Below are 25,670 nucleotides of genomic sequence, written 5' to 3' on the forward strand. Positions count from 1 at the left end.
ACATTGGTAGCTTAAATATTCTTAGTTACACATACAAGAATGGGTGAACGTTGGGACCTGCCAACGGCCCAAAACTGGCTGCCAAATAAAATCCAATGCTCAACTTCAAAGTTTTCAGCACAAGAAGAAACTTCACCAGCCACAATCAAAGGAAATATATGCTTTCAAACAAAAGAACGACACAATCAAGGCTGATAAGCTTTTGGAAGTTGAAGACCCACACTTGCAGCAGAGTTTCCAAGTTGTAAGAAAACAACAAAGTCGTGCACTAACCGGAGGTCATTCCATTAAAGTTGTAGATGGAAATAAACAAAATTTGAGTAAGTAGTTTCCTCTAACTCCAAAAATAAATCTACTAAATGAACAAACAGGATTCAAAGCCCAAAATTGCCCATCACTCATCTTGTTTTATTTTACTTTTACTATTCATCTATGCAAGCCGACTAAAACTAACAGTAAACTAAAAATCAATCAGTAGAGAGACATTCTTTAAAATAACTATTTTGAAGACAAACTCCAAAAAAAGATAGTATTTGGGATCTCTCTATTTTGGTGATGCCAACTAGGCTTGGCTTTATCATATGATTCATATGCCAACAATCTCAATTCAATAACATGCAGATCTCATCTAACTAACCAAAACAACAAATTCTTTCTATGACGTCGTTTAAGAAAAATCCAAGTTGTTGACTCGGGATAGCTATAACAGAGTGACAGACTAAGAAAAATAAACAGTTTTAAGAAGAAACCGAAGGAAGCATGGAATCGAAAGGACTTACTTTCGTTGCTTTCCAGCTCTTCGAACTCGTCGTCTTCAAATAGATCGGTCTTTGCTGCTTCTGTTGCTGCTGCCTTGGGTTCAGTCACCACCTATATGGCATCACACAGAATCGGATGAACCATTGATTCGTGCCAAGTCCACCTTGCAGCCTTGCTTGCTTCAAAAACCCATACATTAGCTAGGGCGAGAGAAGAAACTGAAGAAATCACAAAAATCGAAACCAAAAACAGCAGAAATCGAGCCCCCAAAACCAGTTGGGACAAACAATCGTCAAATTGCTTCACCCAAAGGGTAACATTGATTTGTGGGAGTCGATCTCATCTGTGAATAGAAACCGATATTATTGGAGTAGAGTCGTGCGCTTCTAAACCTATTTTCTGTACATCAGTCCAAAACAGATATTTTCTTCCCTAAATTGACATCTGAAAATGACACACCTAATCACAGGACACATTCAGAAAACATGAAAAGTCCAGTTACGGCAATTCAGTAATCGCGCAAAAGCATCAAAATGACACAAACACACCTCCTCACAAAGCTACTGCCCCCTCAATTAAAGGGCTCAATTGGAAAAATTAGGACAAAGTTGTAAGCCATCTTCATGTTCTTATTCTAGCATTTGATGGATACAATTCAAGTTATTCAACACAGGAGCACCAAAACATGGAAGTAACACAACTGGGTACGCCAAGCACAAACTAAATAGAGTATGCCGGCAAGAAACACTAGGAACTCCACCCATGAGATATGCACTCATCAAGAAAACCATCCCTCCATTCTGATTTCCGCACCACAAGAGCACGAGATTCAACAAAAGTAGCAGCAGTATCAATTACCAGCATCAGCAGAGCCTTCAAAGTGCAGAGAAAATTAAATTCCAATGCTTCCAAGACAAAATGCAGCCAAAAATGCAACAGCTATTGCAGCACCATGAACACCAGTCACCTGAATAAAAAACAGCGGCAGCAACCAAGCACCAAACCAAAATCCCCAGGATATTGCTCTAGTAGTAGTGGCTTATGAGCAATAAACAGCAGCAACAGAAACCAAAACAAAGCCACACAACACTCGGTCACTCCACACCTCCCTGCCCCAACACACCAAATTCACACTCACCCAAAAGCCAAACCAAACCCCCACCCCCCCCCCCCCCCAAAAAAAAAAAAAAAAAAAAAACAAGCCACACCCACACCCATGCCACCCTTGCAAAATAAAAAAACCAATCAATTCCCCCCCACCACACACTCTCTACACATACACAACACCACAACCACACACACAACCACCTGACCAGACACACATACACAACCCCCAGATTCACACACACACAAAAGCTTTTTAAGAGCTCATAATGACTACCTCGAAGCATTGAAGTGACATACAATAACACTAAATGATACGCCCCTCGTAACTTGCTTGGTCTGTAACCAAAAAGCAACCTTTATTTTGAGAAGCACTTCACAAAAGGAACCTGCAATCTTTTGATCTTGAGACTCCATAAGTTTTGCTGCAAATCCAAACAATATTTACAACTGTAGTCTATTGAATCGGATGCATCTACTTTGGTGGAGGATGAAAAAAAATAATAGGTGAAAAAAGATATGGCAAATTTAATAGGAGTTTAGATTTTGTTTTAGAGTTGTTTTGTTTGCTTCAATATTTTCCTTGCGTGCTTAAAAGCACCACGATCTCTTTCCTTCTGAGATGGTCTTCATCTTTGGGATTACAACCCACCACCACCACCATGGGTCGCACAAGAGTATTATCAACAGCCTTGAGGCTTACTCAAACTGATGGGATAGCCTAGTTCAGGGTCTTTGAACTCCCACCGTAATGGCTACAAGCATGGACACGACACACTCCAGAGTCCGGATACAAGTTGGACACATTTAATGATTTCTCTATATGTTCATCGATGGACACGATGGGAACTTGTTAGGATTAGGTTGTAATGCAATTCTTAAGGGTCACACTGGTTAGAATTTTGATTGAACGTCAGTTAACTAATACATATTTATATGCAGTTAATGCTAAGATTATGAGATTTTTGTTCCTAATTTGATAGGAATGACGATACAATTTTCACATGAAAATACAAGATAAACCTACAGAATAGTTATACCTATATTCTCTCATTATATTCAACGGGTTTGTGTCTCAATTTTTCGATAAAATGACTCATGCCCCATCAAGTTCTGTGTTGGGTCAGTCCGTCTGCCGTCTGGGGCTTTGCCCCGGCTTTAATTGGAACCTCCGCTAGTGGATGTGGAACTCGTCCCCCAGTTAGTCCGTCCATTAGGCGGGATACCAATAAATAATTAATAAAATGTGTCCACATTTAAGTGTCGTGCTGTATTGTATCATTAGTAATTTAGTACATATTTGTGCTTCTTGGTGTAAGGGAGTTTAATACCCAACTCTCTTCCCCCTACCCCAAGGAAGACATCTCCTGTTACAGCAATCTGCCTTTCCTGGTCCAGCCTAAAGGTTCAATCTTACTGGCAGGATTGTTCCCAAGCCATTGCACTGAGACTACCATCACATTTAGTGCATCAACCCTCTCCCCACTTTCCCCTCCTGAAATAGGCAAAAACTTGCCTCCATGTCGCAACAATTTCCTAAAGGCTTCCTCTATGATTCTGCCATATCCATTAGCTTCACCCTTCAGGCAAATGTTAAGATTGAATCTGAGATCACAGAATGCATAGCAGTCAAAAGAACAGAAATTTTGAGAACTACCTCACTATTTCAGGGTGTTTTAGGTCAAAGATCAGAAAAGTGCTTACTCTCAGTATCATCAGTGAACTGCATGTCTTCATGGAAACACTCAGGGCTAATTACTAACCGAAAAAGAAAAGAAAAACTACTTACCTCATGGTTTCACCCTTTCAACAACTTAATTAATAGTTGCTCACTATATGTAACCTCAAATAATAACCCCAGTAGCAAACTGGACACTTTCTAAACCCTATGCTACAACTTGAGAAGACAAATGAAACAAAATTATTGAACTAGTAAAGGAACATTAACACCATCCCAACTTAACATACTCCATTCCCTAGCTGAAAAATTCTTTGCAGCTGTTATGTCTATCCAAATGGAATATGTTCTGCTGGTTTGCTTTAGTATGAATCTTGCCAAAAATACCACTGTCTAGGCACTTATACCAGTGACAGTTGTGAAAATTATCAGATGAATTGAGACTTGACCGCCAGTTGCTACTACCATTTTGCGGTACAATCACCGTAGCGGACAGCAAAAAACAAGCTACCAAATCAAACAAGGAAACAATCTCTCAACAACGAATATCGTCACTGATGCTTTTATATATCACACAAAACAAGGCCATGAAAGCAGCAGCGAAAACCATCAAGAAGGAATTGTCCATCTAACAGTGACAATAAAAACATCCAATAAATGTGAACATCGGTGTCCAACCAAAACCAAGTGAAGTGTCTCAAAACTGAACAAGAACACCCCAAAGGGATAGATATCCGACACAAACAACAAAACCAGTCACTCAACCAACGGTAGAAGTATAACGGGATTGCAAAAGCAAAATGCAAATAATCCACATCGTGGAAAAAAATATGATGACTCTATTTGTAACATGCAAGACTGTTAAACCATATTTCCCTGAACTTGAAAGACTCAAGTAAATTCTCCAAATGAAAAACCACAGAGACAGCACATGAAATTAAAATTCATAATGCTATGCATTCTATCACACCACTGTGATAACTTGCAAATAAATGAAGGAATGGATCCTCAAACAAACTCTCTTTCCTCCCTCTTAACAGTATGTTTCATGAATAGACCAATCCCAGCAATAACAGTTCAGCCTGTAGATTATGAAGTATTCCAACGATGACTTTGCATAAAGGCAACTAACTGCTCATGCTGACTCAGATAGTAATTGATTGGTAGGTAACAGAAATTTTACACCCAATAAGCAAAAGTGGATATTGATACGTCAAAATTTCAAACAATATTTGGGGAAATTGAATTATCCCTCCACGGGCTTAGCTGAAGCATTAAGTTGAACACTAAATTGAAGAATACAGAAAAGCACAAACTCAAGATGAAGGAACTAAGTTCCACAGGTTCATCCCAAATCATGATACCAAAACAACTTGATCAGCAAATGTGAACTCTCGCAAGTTACTACTAACAATGAACCAAACTGGAAAATAGATTAAACTACCAAAATTCAAACACAATCTCACTAAAATCGGCTTCCAGTGACAGAGAGCATGCGAAATGAATCACCCGGTCACTAGTTTTTCTTATCTTTCTTGTACTTGACCTTGCTTGGCCCATCCTTTAACTTCCCAACTCTACCCTTCTTCTTTTCTTCCTTCTCACCAGATTCTCCTCCCTTATCTGCCTTAGAAGCAGATTTCTTCAACCTTTTCTCTCCAATCACTGAATCTCCCTTCTTCCTCTTCACACCCCCAAAATCCGAACCACCTACATCATCATACTCACTCTTCTCCTTAGAAGCAGACTTCTTCAATCTTTTCTCTCCAATCACTAAATCTTCCATCTTCTTCTTCCTCTTCTTACCCCCAAAATCAGAACCACCCGCATCATCATCCTCACTCATCTCCCCCTCAACACCTTCCACATCATCCAAAAACTCATCTTCATCTTCATCTTCAACACCCAATTCCTCATCCATATACCTCACTTCATGAATCCTCCCCTTCTTCTTTGTCACCGTCTTCTTCGCCCCGCCATCTTCCCTACCCAATTTCTCAACCCCCTTAACAACCTCCCCTTTCCCCTCTTCAACCAATCCCTTCACCCCTTCAATCTTCAACTTGGTATCCGGAATCGCCTGATATACTGGCAATGCCAACGACTCCGCCAACTTCAAATGAAACGACCTCACACCGCCCCACTTCTTCGGCACAACCTCCACCACCCCCTCAATCGCCGCCACCACATTCTCCGTGATCTCTCCCGCCCCCATGGCCACCTTCCCAACCCTAACCACACAACAACTCCCCGTCCTCAAGTAAAACAGCCCCGAGCTACACGCCCTCTCAATCTGCTCCTTCCAGTTGTTATGAGTCAAGTCCACCGGCAACGGAATCTTCTTCTTCTTGAAAAACTGCTTCCCCAACAGCCTAGGGAGCAACGGAATCACGCGCTTATCAGCGAAAAACAAGTCATACGAATTGCACAGCTTTCTTTTCGCCTCATAGGGTTTGTAATCGGATTTCAACTTCGACAACCTAATGACCTTATCGACCGGTATGCCTTCCTCAGTGAGTTTTTTCTTGGCGGCTTCCGAGGTCAGCTTGGAGTTGGGCCGGTCGTCGACGATGAGGCAGAGTGAGGAGGAGGTGTCGGGGGAGAAGAGGGGGTGGGGGAGGGGGATGCGGTGGGCGTTGGTGCGGGGCTTCGTGGGGATTTTTTTTAGGGTTAGGATTAGGTAGATGAATTCTTCGTCGGCTGGGTCTAGGAGCTGAGGCTTTTGGGTCTTGGATTTGGAGAGTCTCCACTTGAGGAGGGCGGCTGCGGCCCTCTGGACTGTTTCTGGGCTGACTCGGGACGTGATGGAGGTGGGCGGTGAAGGAACGGTGATCTCCGGCGCCGCCATGAGAGGGAGAGAGAGAGAGAGAGAGAGGCACGAAGAGAGAGCAGGGGAAACGGATCAAATCAATCTAGGGTTTTGGCTCTCAAAATCGGGAAAACAGAAAATTAGGGTTTTTTGGCCTCTTCAACTATTCCCTGGTATCACTTTACCTATATTAACTAAATATTGTAACACATTGGTCCCTAATTTGCTAATTTTTTTTTAACGAAGGAGACCTTCGAAAAAATTGAGGAAAAGCATCTTATCTGGGAACTTGGAAGAAATGAATATTTTCTACATCCTTTACCCCACGTGATTGCAGATATTTGTTGTAAAAATGATACTCACACAACATCAAACACAACCTCTCACATACGTATAGGCTTCACACACACTATTATGTGTAGGCCCCACATGTATGTGAGAAGTTGTGTAAGTTATTGTGTTTGGATCGTTGTGTGAGTAGCATTGTTGTGTTTGTTGCGGGAACTATGATAGATATATTGATTAGTAAGTCTGTCTACACAGAGAAATAGTGAACAGATTATGAAAAATTAGATAATTAGATCGAGCACCTATAGATATCGGATTGAGTTGATTTTTTTGGAGACCTTTGTAAAAATGTTTTACATTTAATGAACGGCTCGAATCATTTGTGTGAGACCCATAATAGACCCCACAACAAAATTTGTGTACAATCTGTGCGCGATTATCTGTGTTGTTTTTTTTTTTGATCGGCAAAATAAATTTTATTAAGGGGGAAAGGGAAGGATTGATCCAACCAAAAGTTGAAAATACACCTAACGGGCAAAACCCAAATCATCAGGGGCCTAAAAACCCAAATACAACATTAAAGATCACACCTAAAGGTCTACACACCCAGAATATTACAAGTTAAGCACAAAAAAGGCCCAAACAACTGGCCCACCACCAAGAAGCCCAAAACCAAAAACCTAATGACCGAACCATCTTCCACCCACGGCCACCCAATTTGCCACCGCCGCCATCAATAATCAGATTACCACCACCACCACACCAGACAATACCTCCAGAAGAAACACCCCACGCCGCCACTGGCCACCGCCGGAGGAATGTCCGATACGCCGAAACAATCCAGATCTGATGTGGGGCTTCAACCAAACCGTTAGGCGATTACCAAGCCGCCCAGCAGCGGAGCTCGGCGGGAAGCCGCACCGGTCAAACCCAGAACAGACGACTACCTCACCGTTAAGTAGAAAATCGGTACCCCAAGAGGAAATAAAGACCGACCGGCAAGTCGACTGTTGAAAAAGGCCGAGAGATGTAGGCGGCAAGAAATATATGGCTAGGAGTAGAAAACGAACAGCCCTCAAGCAAAAGGCGGCAGAAAACAAAGGAAGGAAGGAAGAGAGACAGAGTAACCGAGATTGACTTACCAACGCCACCCTCGTCGCCGTCCGGGCACCCATAAGCTTGACCGCCGGCCGATATACAGCTCGAAAGACGATCTGAGTACCCTATTCGTCGAGAACCATAACATCAGCAAACCAACGCAGACCCCACGTAGCGCGTCCATCCCGGATGATAGTCGCCGGACAGACGCCCAAAAAAAGCAACCTCGAGATGGCAGGGCGTCCAGATCCCTTACACCAGCCTGCTCCACCCACAAACAATGCCGCCGTCCAACAGATTATTTCGCCGATCGATTTTGGGGATAAGAAAGAAAAAGAAAAACAGATCTAATCACCATCAAGATGCCAATCGATCCCTGAAAAAACCTGCAAAAACAAAGATTAGAAGACATAATCTACACCACCACCTCCGCTGCAACACCGCCCAACACCTCCTCCCAAAACCGACCGGATCAACCCACAACGTGGCCCCCCCCCCCCCCCCCCCACCCCCACAAGAGGAAAAAACAAGAGGGGATTCGATCAGGAGAGAGAGGAGGAAAAAGAGCCCGGGGGGAGGAGGGAGGGAGGCGCCTCCCCCCCCAGGCGGTGGCGGTGCCGAAGAGACGCCCTAGACGAGGATAAGTTTAGAGAGAAAAAGAGTGTTTTGTACAAGTTTTTTGATTATCTGTGTTGTTAGCAGTGTTCTATATTAATAGTGTTTCATTGTTTATTAGTTACGGTAAAATATGTTTGTTAATTACCTGCCAAGTTATCTTTTATTATACTAGTGTAGTGCTCGTGCTTCGCACGTTTCTGCGTGTTCATTGATTTAATTGATAGTCGGAAAGTTAATATACATTTGTTATTTTTGTTCATACCACCAACTGTATACTTTTCGAGTACGGTTTGCGGTTCAACTTCAACAGCCATCACTCAAATATCATAAAATGACGAAACCGTGATATACTCGAATATTTTGTAGTTATGCTTTGGGCAATTAAAATGATACCAAAATCAGATCTTTCCAAAAGGAAAAAGGTGAAGAGAGAGGCTACTTCGATTAACCTTCATCTAGGACTTGAATGGAGTGAAAACAACCACCACATTATGCCCACGAAAGCCAAACGAGTTGGAGATACCTGCACAAAATAGGCAAATTTGATTAGTGAATGTTGAAATATTATTTATTCACTAAGCAATGTTGGAATATGAGGAATTTGGACAACAAAATGTTCAAATGTTTAATTATTATATAGGTTATGAAAGATATATTATCTTCATTACCAATAAAGCAAAAACATGTAACAAAAGTACTTAAAGGTCCTTGGTTGTTAACCAATAAACCGCATGTATGGATTAAGCATTATGCTTCTGTAGTTTCCTAATTTCCGAAAAGAGGGACTAAGATACGTACCAACATGGACTTCATGCTCTTCACGTTTGGAATAGTGTTGACTGTGACATCAGACTCTAAGTTCTGCAAAATTAGAGAACCATAAGGATATGAAGTGCATCATAAAATTGAATAACTGAGAAAATTTTAGTGTAATTAGAGGAATGGGCTTTTGGTGCAGTACACATTGGTTAATGGTTGAATGCAACCAGCTAGTGTTGATTGCTTTTATGGTTGTAATAGCTTCCAATTCTCTTGCAGCTTCAACCGCATGTAAACATTTAAAAATATGGATATGGCAATTTCATGCTAACAAATTTATGCAATACTAAATTAAACAACATATGAACTAAGAAAGAGACCAGGACCTTCTAAACAACGATGGAGACGAATCTGCAGCAGAGAGAGAGAGAGAGAGAGAGAGAGAGAGAGAGAGAGAGAGAGGGGGGGGGGGTTTATATAGATTTAAAACCCTTAAATTATGGAAAAGCCTTTTCTTCTTGACTAAGAAAAGAAGGACTTAAAATACCTAAAATTCCCCCGAAAAGTCTTTTCTTCTTGGCTAAGAAAAGGAGAACTTAAAATACCTAAAATACCCCCAAAAAGCATTTTCTTCTTGACTAAGCAAAGGAAAACAAAAATACCTAAAATACCTCACCTATTAAATCTACTATTGCCAAACTACAAAGGTAATTTCGTATATTCATGAAATGGCTATGCTTGCCACTCTTCTCCCTTTTGCCCTTAAACCCAATACCAAGCTACATAAAATACCTCAACCTCTTAAATTCAGCCTTGCCAAATTAAAAGGGCAAATTCATCTTTTTACAATGTACCTCATTTTCTTCTTGACAAAGCAACATTTGTCATAAATTAAGGGGGAAAAAAGTGAAGAAAGTACTTCAAAAGTCAAAAGTAAGCCATAAATTAAGGAAAAAAAGTGAAAAAAGTACTTCAAAAGTCAAAAGTAAGCTATAAATTAAGGGGAGAAAATACAAAATAAGGATAGTCACTCAATTTTCCTAAACATAGTCCAAAATACCCTCAATTTTCCAATATGATCCCTTTAAAAACTACAAGGGCAAATTATCTTTTTTATGATGTGGCTATGCCAAACACAATTCCTCTTTTGCCCTCCAACAAAATACCAACTACAAAAATACCTCTTTCATCATAAATAAAGGAGGGCATTTATGTCAAATCACATTATGGCTATGCTTGGTGTAACCACTTTCTTAACAAACAAGGGCAAATCGGTCCTTTCACCAAGTGGCTTGGCTTGCCATCCTACATTCCTTTATTACAAGTGTATTGATTGATAACGTCAAATACCAAAACTATCCAAACACCAACACTTGCAAGGGCAAAACAAAAAGAAAAAGTTTGGAGGGCAATCATGTAATTTCACACCATGCCTTGGCTTACCATGCTAGGTTCTTTTATTACAAGTGTATTGATTTGTTGTGAATGATTTTAAGTATTAAATAACAATTTTTGGAATGTGTTTATGAGAAAGCGAGGTGTACAAATGATAACCGTCTCGGAATATAACTCAGGTTAATTATGCCCTTTTATACTTAACTTATTTTTATTAATTCAATCCATTCTTCTAACTTAACTTATATTGTAATTGTGTGTGTGTTAAGCAATTATGTTTAAGTTTAGAAGAATGGATGAAATTAACTTATTTTCGTTTAAATTTAAAAAGGGGAGAAAAAATAAGTTAAGTTTAAGTTAAGTGTTAAAGAACGCAACCTCAATGGGATATATGCTTTTGGCCAACGTGCCATTTTTTTTTTTGGGCCAAGCGATATACATTAGTGGGACGTTAGTAGTCAACGGGAGGTTAAGAGGCTAACCATAGCCCTGAACTCCAAACTTGCTCCCTGTGGGACTCGAACCTTAGTCACCACTGAAAAGAGTAGTGAACATTCCACCTGAGCTAGCGTGGAAGTTCGCCAACGTACCATTTTATGTATGAATTGCATGTTACTAATTGCTTGCTATTATTAACTTTTTTTTGTTAAAATTATAGTGAAGATGACTTTCAATACCTAAAAAAATAGGGTAACATAAGATTGAAGAATTGAAAATTTGAGAGAGAATTTTTTTTTCGAGAAAGACAAAAATAAAGCTACTAAGGATAATATGAATATGCGCCAGCTTTATCCAAAAAATGGTGTTCTTCTGTAGCTCAATGCTGCATAAACGAAGACAAAGCCCTCTTAGGTAAGTAGTGGGCCTGATGAATATATTTGTGCAGCACCTTTGAGATCCTAAAAAAGAAAGCTTTGATATCTACTTTCTGTGGTTGCGCAACAAAAATATATTAATTATTAATGTGATGACCTTCATTCTTCCCCCCAATATGCATGACAGTATTAACACAATCATTAACATAAGTGGGTTCCCACACACTTATGTGAGTATTTGTGCATTTGTGTCTCACACACTTGTGTGAGTGTTTGTGAATTTGTTCGTGTAAATAATTTGTGGTTCTAGAATTTTCCCTCTTCTTAATAGAAGAAGAGTGTAGAATGCACCATTGAGGGCTATAAATATCATGGAGCCCACACATTTATGTGAGTGTTTGTGCATTTGTGCGTGTAAATGATTTGTGGTTTTAGAATTTTCCCTCTTCTGGAAAAAGAGTGTAGAATGCACCATTAAGGGCTATAAACATCCATGGGGTCTTAGCCATTGGGGTGTGTGCAAAAATTTTCGTGTGTGTGTAAGAAATTAAGAGAAAAAAATCTAAAGTGGTGTAAGAAATCATTATTTGTCAACATCAGAGAGCTAGGAGTGATTCAAAGCACTAAATGGGAGCGCGAGTTCCACCTGGTCGACTGCCTTCTTCATCACCACAGATGAATTCAACCACCGCTGATAAATTTCGTATTGATAACAATTCTAATTTCAAAGAATCCTACTTCATAGGAGATTAGTTAATTATGGTTGTGATTGATTGTAGATTTAGAACCTATTTTTGTTTTTGCCCCTGCATTACTGGGGTTAAGATTACTTTTTGATTATTTAAATGTAGATAATTCTTGCTGAAACACAAAGGAGTGCTGAGTTGGCAAAGAAAAGATCTGGCTGTGTATCAAATTTCACAAAAACGAAATTGCTTTTAGAGAATGAGAATTGCCTGACAGTTGAAATCAATCTCTTAAATGAGAATAGTGGATATTACTACCATAAAACTCGAACTTCATTATCACATACAAGGTCGAATGAGGATGATGGATATGACACTGTATATTTATGGGAGATTCATGATTTCCAAAGTTTGAGGGAGATGGCGGAGAAGAGCGAGATCCTCTATGTCAAGAGTAGAACTTTTCAGACCGTACAACGGGATTTCCACATAGTGGTGCAAATTAATTTTAATTGTATATCTTATTTGAATTCATGTTAGCTAACTTTTTTTTGATGTCTAGAGATAGTTAATGAAACCCACATCGGGGTTTTTCTCAAGCCAGAGGAGCCTTCATGCGACCAGATTCATTTCAGTGTTGTTGCATTGTACATCGTGAATATGAACGAACGACCTTCGTATGTCAATGATGCGGAACTATGCAAATCCTATAAGAAAGTTCGGCTCAGATGAGTTTATCAGTTTCAAAGTTCTTTTGGACTCATCTCTAGGATATGTTGACAATGGATCCATCAAATTTATCATAAAAGTTCTTACGTTAAAAGAGACCATTTCAAAGGACCGAGAAGAGTTGAACAACGTTTATCGACTTGATTTGTCTGGCGAGTTTGTCATTTGGAGAGTGGATAACTTCTTGGCTTTCATAGACTTTTTAGGAGTTGGTTTAAATATAGAAAGCCAGTCTTTTGAAGTTCATGGATGTGAGCATCGGATGGGTAAGTTCATTGCTTATAGTTTGATTATATGAATTGTTATGTTTATGTTGTTTATTTGACAGTTTAACCTTTTTACGGTATTACGATGCAGTGATCTTAGTTAATGGCATCATTTGCGCATCTTTGAAGTGCGAGAAGGCCCAGAAGGACTTTGTGTACAAAGTTGGCTTGTGGAATAGAGAAGAGATAGTCTTTGCCATTTCAACAACCCTGCAATTTGCTTGAAGAAGCTGGCTGATGTATTCAGCGAAGACAGGTCAATGACGTTCATCTTGCATATTCCGGATCATTCAGATCCAGGAGTCAGTGCACTTTGTATTTCTATGTCGACTAATTCCTATATTTGACATATAGTAGATATTGGTCTGATGTTCCAACCTATTAATGATTGTCTATTAGAAAAACCAATGCCAAACATTATTTGTATTGGGTTCTAAGGTCACACTCACAGATGTCAAATACGTCATGGTTTTTATCTATCTAAGTTTGGAAAGAGTTGCAGCTAGAAAGGATAGAGAATACGTCATGTTACAAAACACCAAATATCATACATTACTAATTTGTACTAAGTTCACTCACGGATGTCAACTACATCATGGTTTTCATCTACCTTAAGTTTACAAAGGTTGCATCTAAAAATGATAGGAGACATTGGAAAAAAATTATTTCTACTATGTATTCCATTCAGTCATACCTCACATTACATACAAAGATAAGACTTACACATCTTTTTCTACCATTACACCTTTTGGTACAATGACCTGTATTTTCAATTAGATGAGAGGTGATTGTAGTCTTTCACTCATCCACGCAGTCGTCTAAGGACTTCATTCATGCAGGTGGAGATTTTGAATTTTAGTATGACTAAAATATTGCCACTATTCGTCTTTCATTTACTGCAAGTCATAAAAGACATTCTTTCTTTCTTTATCCTTCTTTTTGTGTGTACTTATTTTGCTTCTTTTCATCTCTAGACCTAGTTAATTCTGAGTCTTGTCGGCATCATCCTTCTATTGCTTGCTATTTTCAGTTTAATTAAAATATTTTTCCATCTAATAATATTCAGTAGAATTCTTCTGAACTTTATGCAATTTGCTCCTGATATCCTACAACTTTTGTCAACATTGCTGAATAAGAATATATAGCTATTGCACTTTGTAAGCAATTGGTGATACCTATCTTGACTTGGGGAATGAATTCTAAGAAGTGTGCGCATTGAAACAATTTCGGGTATAAAATCCACTTTAGCCCCCCTATGGTATAGGCCGGGTACGAATCACGCCCTTGACATTGCCGACCGACGCGACCCTGAACTCCAAATTCTACTGCTACTAAGATTTATCTTCCTTTGCTTCTGTTTGTAAATAAAAACTCTATATGTTATGTATATGAAGGAAAATGTGTGGTGCCAAAAAAATATCAGTGGGCCGATGGCTGCAGTTCATAGAAAATGAACCCAATACTGAACTATTTTGTAATTGGGATTCTAGTTATTCTGTCTACTACTCTTGAATATGAAGTTTGTATGATTTAACACAGTGGAAAAAATGTTCGACGTAACATAAGAATGTTCTGATTGATTTTCTCGTAGGTTTGTAACTTTGTCTCGCTGTGCTTATATGTGCTCAACGGCCAAGTTACCCCTCAACTTTTATTCAAATACACCGAGTCCAAAATCTTGTGTCTTATTTTTTTAAAAAATTTCCCTACCTTTTTTAATGGGACGCATGGATCTTGAACTCTTATAAGATTTGACCTAAGAAGGTACCTCTAATGTCAACAAACTTGCATGATACCATAAAAGGTTATTCCAAGTGAGGTCTCAAAATTTTTTTGATATGTTTTACCATTTATTTGGTACTGAAATTCCACTGCTATTTATTGTTTGTTTTTTCAAAAAAGAAATCCATCTTCTTCATTCAAGGAATTCTAGTACTTGTGAATGTTATGTCCTGAATTTTCAACTATCTCAAATTATACAGTTCTTCAACCTATTTTTGTTTTGCTTTTGAACTTGTTTGCATTTTTAATGTGTATATTCATATGTATACGATTTGTAGAATCTTATTATCTCAGGATAGTTTTGCAGCTAAGAGACATCTTTGATCTATTTTATTGCTTGATTGCTACAACATCCAATGCTAATATTTGACTTATCCAGGGTTGACCTGTTCTCCATGATATTGTTACTATTTTCATGTCATTGAACTGAAAGAGTAATTTAATTATTTTATTTATATTTTCAGGAAGAGGAGACCTGCCATCCTATGAATATTCTATCCGTATTGTCATCTATTTTATGGTCGTCCAATCTAAAATGCTATTTTTTTTCCTTACAGATATTTGAAGGTATATGTCAACTGGACCCTAGGAGGAGCTGTGGAAGCCTTATGCCTACTTGATTCTGCCATGGACACAGAAAATTCTGATAAAGTAGCTACACATTTCTCTACTTTAACGTCCTTGGTTAAGGAGATACAAGACTTTGTTGTACCATCTCTTGACATGATGAGGAAGGAAATCTTGACTCGTGGCCATCGCATAATTGATCGTGATAGCGAATTGAGCACATTCAGGTAGAAAAACAGACTAAACAGGATGATGTGGTTACAGAAAGAGCTAGTCTATGGCATTTCTTTATGAGGTTTCAAATTTATGTTTTCCAGTTTTCAACTTCAATTTCAAGGAATCCTACTTCGTAGGAGATTAATTATAGTTGTGATTGATCGCAGATTTAGAAAATATGCTATCACAGAAACAGAAACGGAACACATCATAACAATGCAAAATTGTTGCATAGTATATTCGCTTGCATTGTTAGTTGTTAAACAATATGCACTCATTTTTGTTTTTCCCCCTGCATCTACTTTTTCCTTATTCAAATGTAGACACTTCTTGCTGAAACGCAAAGCAATGCTGAGGCTGCAAAGGAAAAATTCGACAAGAAATTGAAATCCTTTGCTGGCATTATTGAGAATCTAAATGGTGATCGGCAATCACTTGCAGAAGAGATCAGAGAATTCAAACGAGAAGTTTTGCAACTTGTAAGAAAGAAGTCGGAAAAGGATGAGAGGGAGTTGGAAATTAGCCAAAAGCTCCGTGATGAATCTCAGGTATTAAAGCAGTTGTACTGAATAAATGCTCTTGTAAATTTGATTTATCTTGAAAATTTCATGACTAGTAATGTAATGTTGCTATTGAAAATTGTTCTGCTCTTTTCTTTTCTTTCCGGCTCATCCCCTTTCATGCTTAGAATCTTTTGCACAGCTTGTCCCAAGCCTGGATAAAAGAGAATTGTGTCTTATTGCCTTAGGTAGCTAAAGCCATTAGATCCTTATGACATGATTCTGATTATGAAAATCTGTCGCAAACAGCCGATGTGGTAGATAAGATGAGTGATATGGTTACAGTAGAACGTAACGCCATGGGGAGGGGTAGACTAAGATTGACTTTATAGGTGGTCATTCAAAAGGATGGACAAGTAAGATATGTACTCAAAAATTGATATCAAGTGGGATTATAGAAAAATCTGAAAATTTTATCTTGCATTTAAGTGAAAGGATGGACATGTTTATTTTCTAGCAAGTTTCTTTTCTTCAAATACCATAGAATGTAAAGGATCCAAGCATTTTAATTGGGTATGGCCGTCTGAGTCACATGTGCTACAAGAACAATATTTGTTCAGCCTCACACTCATCGGTGCAGAGGTTATTATTCACCCTTGCTTAATGAGAGTGATCACCACACTCAATGTCGTGCTTTTGAAAAAAAATCCCACTCAATGTCCTACATCGTTATCCATCTCATGTATGTCAGACATGGTATTGCGGGAAAAATAAATGAGGTCATAACTGCTGTTTTATTTATTTATTTATTTGTTTCTTCCTCTTCTGGATGATGTTTGAATGATGACATTGTTTACATGGGAAACAAACAACCCATGTGCTGGAATTGCATATTGCACTTGCAGGTAAGTCAAGTTAACTGAGTGAAACAGAAAAGAAGCTGAAAGATCTAGTGGACGAGGTTGCCAAGCTTGAGAGAGAGTTGGAAATTAGCCGGAAGCTCCTTGACAAATCTCAGGTATTAAAGCAGTTGTACTGAATAAATGCTCTTATAAATTTGGAAAATTGCATGACTAGTAATGTAATATTTCTATTGAGAATTATTTTGTTTTTCCAACTCATCTCCTTTCATGCTTAGAATCTTCTACACAGGCGGTCCCAAGCCTTGATAAAGGAGGATCGTGCCTTATTGCCTTATGTAGCTAAAGCCCATTAGATCCTTATGACATGATTCTGATTATGAAAATCTGTCGCAAACAACTGATGTGTTTGTTAAGATGAATGATAGGGTTACGTTAGAGGGTAACACAAAGGGGAGGGGTACACCAAGGTTGACTTGAGAGGTGGTCATTCAAAAGAAAGGACAAGTCAGATATGTACTCGAAAATTGATATCAAGTGGGATTATAGAAAAATCTGAAAATTTTATCTTGCATTCATGTAAAAGGATGGGAATGTTTATTTTCTAGCTGGAAAGTTTCTTTTCTTTAAATACCATAGAATGTAAAGGATGCAAGCGTTCTAATTGGGTATGGCCATATGAGTCACATGTCCTACAGGAGCAATATTTGTTCACCCTCACACTTATTGGTGCAGAGGGTACTATTCACCCTCGCTTAATGAGAGTGATCAAACCACACTCAATGTTGTTCTGTTGAAGAAAAAAAAAATCTCACTCAATGTCCTACATTGTTATCCATCTCATGTTCGTCAAACATATATGGTAATGCGAGAATAATAAAACTGGTAATATCTGATGTTAGTTTATTTTTGCTCTGTATCTGCGTCTTCTGGAATGTTTGAATGATGGCATTGTTTACATGGGAAACAAATAACCCATGTGCTGGAATTGTAGATTGCACTTGTAGTTAATTCAAGTCAACTGAGTGAAAAAAAAAAGATGATGAAAGATCCTGTGGACGAGGTTGCCAAGGTTCAGAGGGAGTTGGAAATTAGCCAGAAGCTCCTTGACAAATCTTAGGTATTAAATCGGTTGTTTGCGACCGATTTTCAAAATCAGAATCATGTCATAAGGATCTAATGGGCTTTAGCTACCTAAGGCAGTACGGCACAATCCTCCATTATCCAGGCTTGGGATGGCTTCTTTAGAAGATTCTAAGCATGAAAGGGGGATGAGTTGGAAAGAAAAGAAAAGAACGGAACAATTCTCAATAGAAACATTACATTACTAGTCATGCAAATTTCAAGATAAATCAAATTTACAAGAGCATTTATTTAGTAGAACTGGTTTAATATCTGAGATTCATCAAGGAGCTTCCGGCTAATTTCCAACTCCCTCTCAAGATTGGCAACCTCGTCCACTAGATTTTTCAGCTTCTTTTCTGTTTCATTCAATTGAGTTGACTTACCAGCAAGTGCATTCTGCAATTTTAGCACATGGGTTGTTTGTTTCCCATGTAAACAATGTCTATCATTAAAAAATAATCCAGAAGAGGCAAATACAGAGCAAAATCAAACAGCAGATATTGCCTCTTTTATTTTTCCTCCAATACCATGTCCGACGGACATGAGATGGATAATTATGTAAGACATTGAGTGGGTTTTTTTATTCAATAGCACGACATTGAGTGTGGTTTGATTACTCTCATTAAGCGAGAGTGAACAGTACCCTTTGCACCAATGATTGTGAGGGTGAACAAATATTGCTCTCATAGGACATGTGACTCATACGGCCATACCCAATTAAAACGCTTGGATCCTTTACATTCTATGTATTTGAAGAAAAGAAACTTACCAGCTAGAAAATAAACGTTTCCATCCTTTCACATGAATGCAAGATAAAATTTTCAGATTTTTCTATAATCCCACTTGATATCAATTTTCGAGTACATAGCTAACTTGTCATTCTTTGAACGACCACCTCTAAAATCAATCTTGGTCTACCCCTCGCATTTGTGTTACCCTCTACTGTAACCCTTTCAGTCATCTTAACTACTAGTCTACCACATTGGTTGTTTGCGACAGATTTTCATAATTAAAATCATGTCATAAGGATCTAACGGGCTTTAGCTACCTAAGGCAATAAGGCACAATCCTCCTTTATCCAGGGTTGAGATTGCCTGTGTGTAAGATTATAAGCGTGAAAGTGGATGAGTTGGAAAGAAAAGAATAGAACAATTCTCAATAGAAACATTACATTACTAGTCATGCAATTTTCAAGATAAATCAAATTTACAAGAGCATTTATTCAGTAGTAGAACTGGATGAGTGATAGGGTTACGGTAGAGGGTAACACAAAGGGTAGCAGTTGACCAAGATTGACTTTAGAGGTGGTCGTTGAAAAGAATGGAAAAGTCAGATATGTCCTGAAAATTGATATCAAGTAGGATTGTAGAAAAATCTGAAAATTTTATCTTGCATTCATGTGAAAGGATGGAAATGTTTATTTTCTAGTTGGCAAGTTTCTTTTCTTCAAATACCATAGAATGTAAAGGATCCAAGCATTTTAATTGGGTATGGCCGTATTGGTCACATGTCCTACAAGAACAATATTTGTTCACCCCCATTGGTGCAGAGGGTACTTTTCACCCTCACTTAATGAGAGTGATCAAACCAAACTCAAATCGTTATCCATCTCATGTCCATTGGATAAGGTATTGCGACTTTTCACCCTCACTTAATGAGAGTGATCAAACCAAACTCAATGTTGTGCTGTTGAAAAAAAATATCCAACTTAATGTCCTACATCGTTATCCATCTCATGTCCGTCGGACAAGGTATTGCGGGAAAAAATAAAAGAGGTAATATCTGATGTTAGTTTGTTTTTGCTCTTATTTGCCTCTTTTGGATGATGTTTGAATGATGACATTGTTTACATGGGAAACAAACAACCCTAGAGCTGGAATTGCACTTGCAGGTAAGTCAAGTCAACTGAGCGAAACATAAAAGAAGGTAAAAGATCTAGCGGACAAGATTGCCAAGGTTGAGAGGGAGTTGGAAATTAGCCTGAAGCTCTTTAACGAATCTCAGGTATTAAAGCAGTTGTACTGAATAAATACTCTTGAAAATTGCATAACTAGTAATGTAATGTTTCTTTTGAGAATTGTTCTGTTCTGTTATTTTCTTTTCTTTCCAACTCATCTCCTTCCATGCTTATAATCTTATACACAGGCAATCCCAAGCCTGGATTACTACCTTGGGTAGCTAAAACCCGTTAGATCATTATGACATGATTCTGATTAGGGATGGCATTCGGGGCGTTCGGGGCGGATATAGGGATTTCCGTCCCCGATCCCCGAAACCGATATACCACCCATATCCGCCCCGATAACCGAACGGGGAGGAAAGTGGGTAACCATATCCGAACCGAACGGATATCGGGTATTTGCCGAACCGAACGGAAAACCGAATCTGGTAGAATTAATTAAAACAGCAAAATAGAAAAACAGCAAAACAAGGGCAGATTAACCATTCCATTTTTATAAAACCTCGATTCACAATTGCTACCAACATTCACAACAAACAAAACAGATGAAAAGCAAACTCAAGATAAAACGTGAATCGATTGCGGAGTGCGGAGTGCTTAAATCAATTGGCTGCAAAAACCGAGAGATGACTAGATGAGAGACGAGATCGAGAGAGAGAGAAATCTCACGACCTCTCGATGCCTCAATCGATAGTCACCTGCAAAAACAGATTTATAGAGATATGGATGAGAGTGTGCAACAGTCACAGAGAGTCCAGATCGAGAGAGAGAGAGAGAGAGAGAGAGAGAGAGAGAGAGAGAGAGAGAGAGAGATTGCCTACCTGATGTGTCTGGAGAGCCGAGAGCAGGAGAGGAGTTGACTGCGAGGAAAATGAAATGAAATTGAAAACCCTAACTCATACAAACCTATATATATACGGGGGTACTTTTGTAAATAACTTGTTTCTGTTCGATTCGGGGAACGGTTCGGTTATCAGTTGAACTGTAACCGAACCGAACCCGTTCGGTTATCTCCCACCCTCTACCATATCCGCACCAACGGGGAATTTTTCGGTTATGGTTCGGGGAAAAAAAACGGTTACAGTTCGGGTACCCATTCAGTTCGGTCGAGATTGCCATCCTTAATTCTGATTATGAAAATCTATCGCAAACAGCCGATGTGATAGTTAAGATTAGTGATAGGGTTACAGTAAAGGTAACACAAAAGGGAGGGGTACGTAGACCAAGATTGACTTAGAGGTGGTCGTTTAAAAGAATGGACAAGTCAGACATGTACTCGAAAACTGATATCAAGTGGGATAATAGAAAAATCTGAAAATTTTATCTTGCTTTCATGTGAAAGAATGGAAATGTTTATTTTCTAGCTAGTAAGTTTTTTTTCTTCAAATACCATAGAAGTTAAAGGATCCTAGACTTTTAATTGGGTATGGCCGTATGAGTCACATGTCATTTGTTCACCCTCACACTCATTGGTGCAGAAGGTATTGTTCACCCTCGCTTAATGAGAGTGATCAAACCACACTCAATGTCGTGTTGTTGAAAAAAATCTCTCTCAATGTCCTATATTGTTATCTATCTCATGTCCGTCAAACATGGTAATGCAAGAATAATAAAAGTGGTAATATTTGCTATTAGTTTATATTTGCTCTGTATTTGCCTCTTCTGGATGATGTTTGAATGATGACATTGTTTACATGGGAAACAAACATCCCACAAAATGAATTGAATTTAGTCCTACCACTTAGGGAAGACGTTTACTTTCTGAAGATCACTCTTACCATTGAGTAGCATAGACAGAAAGTATTACTCCATGATAAATGTGCAAATTTTTTTACAATAATTACTCTTGTGAAGGATTATTCTTCTTTCTTTGCTAATCAACTTTATCATGTTGCTCGTGCTTCTGTTTTAACTTTTATTGACTTATGATGGTTTCAAAATCCCTCTAATTTGCTTATTTCATCCTGACAACCTGATGTTTCTTCAGAACAAACTAAGGGAGCAGATGTCAATGCATGCTTCTTCAGAACAAACTAAGGGAGCATAGAGAGATCAAATTTTCTGTTTTCCAGTTTCGAACTTCAATTCAAGGAATCTTACTTTATAGGAGATTAGTTACTAATAGTCCTACTTTATAGCAGATTTGTTACGGATGCGATAAATTGCGTATTGATAACAATTCCAAATAATCCTAATTTATAGGAGATTAGTTATGGATGTGATTGATTGCAGATTTAGTACATATTCAACCACAAAAAGAGAACATATTGAAACGATGCAAATTTTCCACCTAGTATATTTGCTTGTGTTGTTACTTATCTTTATATTCATTATGCACTCTCATTTTGGTTTTTCCCCCTGCATTTCTAGGGTTAAGGTTACTTTTTGATTATTTAAATATAGACGATTCTTGTTGAAACACAAAGGAGTGCTGAGTTGGCAAAGATAAGATTTGGCGAAGAATTGACACGCTATGCTAGGGGTATGAAGAATCTAAATGGTGATCAGCAATCACTTGTGGAGCAGATCAGACAATTGAAATGAGAAGTTTAGCAACTTGTAGAAGAGAAGGCGGAAAAAGATGGGAGGATTACTCATCTTGAAATAGAAAATAGTGTGGTGAAAGAAAATTTGATTTTTTGCCAGGTTTGAACTCCCCTCAATTTCAGTATTGTCATACCTATTATTATTGTTAGTGTTAATCATCAAAAGTGTTGTTTAATATTTTGTTTGTTGTTCTTGCTGGTAATATTGCATAAAGGATGTAAGAACGGAAGCAATATAAATATAAATAGGGCAATCCTTGGGCACATCCCTTTTTTTTTTGGACAAGTAAATTAATATATTAGAAAGAATGCATTAATGGAATGCCACCCTTATACAAAAAGAAACCACACGAAAAAAAGGCCCTATACACTTCCATGCGAAAGGAAAAGCTCAAACCAATCTAAGAATTGGTCAAGAGAGGGATTACAATATCTCTTATCCCAACTATACAAGCTATTCATCAAAAAACTTTTGATACTAAGCCACGATTTTTCGACCCCTTCGAAACATCTAGAATTTCTTTCCCGCCATATGATCCACATCAAACAAAGACGAATCAAACTCCAAACCCATTTCCTCTTCTTTCCCACTTTAGCACCTTTCTAAGCAATTAGGGCACATTCCTTTTAAACCACGCAGCTTTCCACCACAAAATTTCAGGTTGAGGATGTCTAAACCCCTGCCAAGCTAAATGAATAGAAACTTGCCACTAGGGTGCAAAAGTCCATAGCACAGAATCCTTGTGGGCAGAATTGGGGGGACTGTATGGGGGAGAAAACAATTGGTGCTTAGAATTGCACCAGATTGCAACGACTTCCTTCACCCCTTCTCCGGAGCCCTAATTCGTCGCCTAAGCCCTAATCTGCAAAACAGAAGAGGGTTGAGTACACATTTGCCTCTCGTGGCAAAGGCCCTCTGATGCCTAAGTTAGTATCACGTACTAACAGAAAACCCTAAATATCAATAGGAAGTATCGTATGAATGCAATGATTTGCGTACCTTTTGCCTCTAGATTTTACCTCATATTTATAGATTCAAGGATGCTTGCTGCCCAAGCATCCTTGTTACCCTAGGATTCCTATCTCGTATAGAAAACCCACGATATCTTGGATTCTCGTTTCTTTATCAATTCATTACCTTAGTCCTTTTAGGACTCTTTTCCATGACTGGCCGAACATCCCACTCCCATTGGGTATCTTTCCAAGATCCTGCATTCTTGGGAACTCATTATTTAACGGAATACACTTTCTCTGGACCCTTCTAGAATGTTCCTTTTGCTTCAGCACTTTGATTGGAATTCTCTCTCTGTTCAGATATCTTATTGCCGAACAGACTGTATGGTCCAGTTACTTCACATGTAACTGGTCCTTTATCAATTACTTGGGCTAAAATGTCTTCTCAGGAGTTCTCCCTCTGTTCGGCCTCTCTCTTTCCTGAATAGTACTACCGAAACAGTGACTTTGCATGTCACTGTTTCTATTATATTCATTCCATGGTCCCTCGTACCATGTTTACTAATTCTATCTGTTCGGGAATACCTCCCTACAAGGACCAAAGTACTAGGAATCAATGTCCTAAAAGTCGCTAGGCACTAGTTGGGCGGTCAGCCACCTTCGAGCGATTAATTAGATTAATGGCGATTAATCGTTAGTTGGACCTAATCGGATAGGCCCTGCCAGCCATTAATCGGCGATTAATTGCTGATTAATTTCTCATTTTAGAACACTACTAGGAATGCCTTCTTCGACCTCATGAATCCCCATATTTCTCCTTCTTGGCCAACCAAGATCTGAGGATTCCAAGCTAGAACAATCATGGTAACAACATTAGAACCTACATTATGAACATACTGCTAACCTCTAGAAAGACACTCCTAAGTAGTGGGAATGAGGAAATCATCTCTGATCTTGGATCCACAAGATCAAGAAGATCAATACAATGAACACCAATAAAAGAGAAGCACACCCCTAATATTCCAAGAACAAATCCCTAATATTCAAGGGGTTGTTTAAACCCTTAATATTCCAAGAACAAATCTTCACCATTAAAACTAAAGGAAGCACACCCTACTTCTTAGAGGCTTTACCCCCACCACCACGCTACTTCTTCCAAGAACAAATCTTCACCACTATATTATTTTTTGCTACTTGCAGCTCCAAAATTATATATTTCAATGAGATGTCGACACTTTTCTTGACTTTTGTTCTTCCATAGAAGTTGCCGAGCAACGGTTTATGGTTTACTTGTGGTAAATTTCTGATAAGTTTATCAAATACCATGAACTGTAAAGGATCCTAGCATTTAAATTTGGTATGAGTCACATGTCTTACAAGAGCGATATTTATTCACTCTCATTGGTGCATAGGGTACTGTTCACCCTCAATGAGAGTGATTAAAGCACATCAATGTCCTACGTCCTTTTCCATCTCATATCTGTCGAACATGGTATTGCGGCAAAAATAAAAGAGTTCATACTTGCTGTTAGTTTGTTTTTGCTTTGAATCTGCCCCTTCTTGATGATATTTTATGATGACATTGTCTACATGGAAACAAACAGCCCACCAGAAGAATTTCAGTCCTAGTAGATAGGGAAGACATTTACTTTCTCAAGATCACTCTTACCACAGAATAGAATGGACAGAAAGTATTATGAAAATATACAACAATTTTACAAAAAATACTCATGTGAAGGATTATTCTTCTTTCTTTGCTAGTCCACTTTATCATGTCGCTCATGCGTTTGTTTTAACTTTTATTGACTTATGATTGTTTCAAAATCCTTCTATTTTGGTTATTTCATAATGATGACCTGTTGTTGTTTGTTTAGGACAAACTAATGGAGGAGAGGTCAATTAGCGCTCGTTTCCATGGTTTTGGCCTAGATCTTCTGTCAGAGGTGGAAATAGATAAAAGTGTTGCGTTTCCATGCATAAAAGCTTGAACAAACATATGAGGTCATAAAACAAAGAAGGCTCGGGAACCAGCGGTAGTGTGACAAAGGATTATATTATCCAAAAGTTAGATATGTGTACGGGACATGTCTGGATCAATCATTTTGATTGCATAGCGTATAGACAACAAACATTTGGACTGTATAGCATTTAGTATT

General features: G+C 38.4%; 2 protein-coding genes and 2 long non-coding RNA genes across 5 annotated transcripts; 2 read left to right on the forward strand and 2 right to left on the reverse strand.

Moving 5' to 3' along the window:
* Positions 1-4,718: 4,718 nt before the first annotated feature.
* On the reverse strand, positions 4,719-6,553 carry LOC131306825 (uncharacterized). Its single transcript, XM_058333256.1, has one exon. The coding sequence runs from the start codon at positions 6,387-6,389 to the stop codon at positions 5,058-5,060; it is 1,332 nt and encodes a 443-aa protein (XP_058189239.1). The 5' UTR covers positions 6,390-6,553; the 3' UTR covers positions 4,719-5,057.
* A 2,043-nt stretch (positions 6,554-8,596) lies between these two features.
* LOC131306831 (uncharacterized) lies at positions 8,597-9,521 on the reverse strand. Its single transcript, XR_009193995.1, has 3 exons — positions 9,316-9,521; positions 9,153-9,215; positions 8,597-8,877 (listed from the first exon to the last, which is right to left on the reverse strand). It is a non-coding gene; the product is annotated as an uncharacterized LOC131306831 (long non-coding RNA).
* Positions 9,522-12,678: 3,157 nt separating this feature from the next.
* LOC131306835 (uncharacterized) lies at positions 12,679-15,398 on the forward strand. The gene is made up of 3 exons (XM_058333266.1): positions 12,679-13,004; positions 13,096-13,306; positions 15,344-15,398. The coding sequence occupies exons 1-2, from the start codon at positions 12,689-12,691 to the stop codon at positions 13,227-13,229; spliced, it is 450 nt and encodes a 149-aa protein (XP_058189249.1). The 5' UTR covers positions 12,679-12,688; the 3' UTR covers positions 13,230-13,306; positions 15,344-15,398.
* Positions 15,399-15,889: 491 nt separating this feature from the next.
* Positions 15,890-25,546, forward strand: LOC131306841 (uncharacterized). 2 transcript variants are annotated; one of them, XR_009193996.1, is made up of 3 exons: positions 15,890-16,117; positions 22,418-22,660; positions 25,389-25,546. It is a non-coding gene; the product is annotated as an uncharacterized LOC131306841 (long non-coding RNA). The 2 variants fall into 2 exon arrangements; XR_009193997.1 differs by lacking the exon at positions 15,890-16,117 and adding an exon at positions 16,907-17,087.
* The last annotated feature ends 124 nt before the right edge of the window (positions 25,547-25,670 follow it).

Source organism: Rhododendron vialii, chromosome 1a (assembly GCF_030253575.1).
Source record: "Rhododendron vialii isolate Sample 1 chromosome 1a, ASM3025357v1".
NCBI lineage: Eukaryota > Viridiplantae > Streptophyta > Magnoliopsida > Ericales > Ericaceae > Rhododendron > Rhododendron vialii.

Bases quoted from the DNA above. Each gene is read 5' to 3' on its own strand.
- LOC131306825 (XM_058333256.1), bottom strand. From the start codon at position 6,389: ATGGCGGCGCCGGAGATCACCGTTCCTTCACCGCCCACCTCCATCACG.
- LOC131306835 (XM_058333266.1), top strand. From the start codon at position 12,689: ATGTCAATGATGCGGAACTATGCAAATCCTATAAGAAAGTTCGGCTCA. The intron at 13,005-13,095 runs GTAAGTTCATTG...ATTACGATGCAG, and splicing joins TGGATGTGAGCATCGGATGG to TGATCTTAGTTAATGGCATC.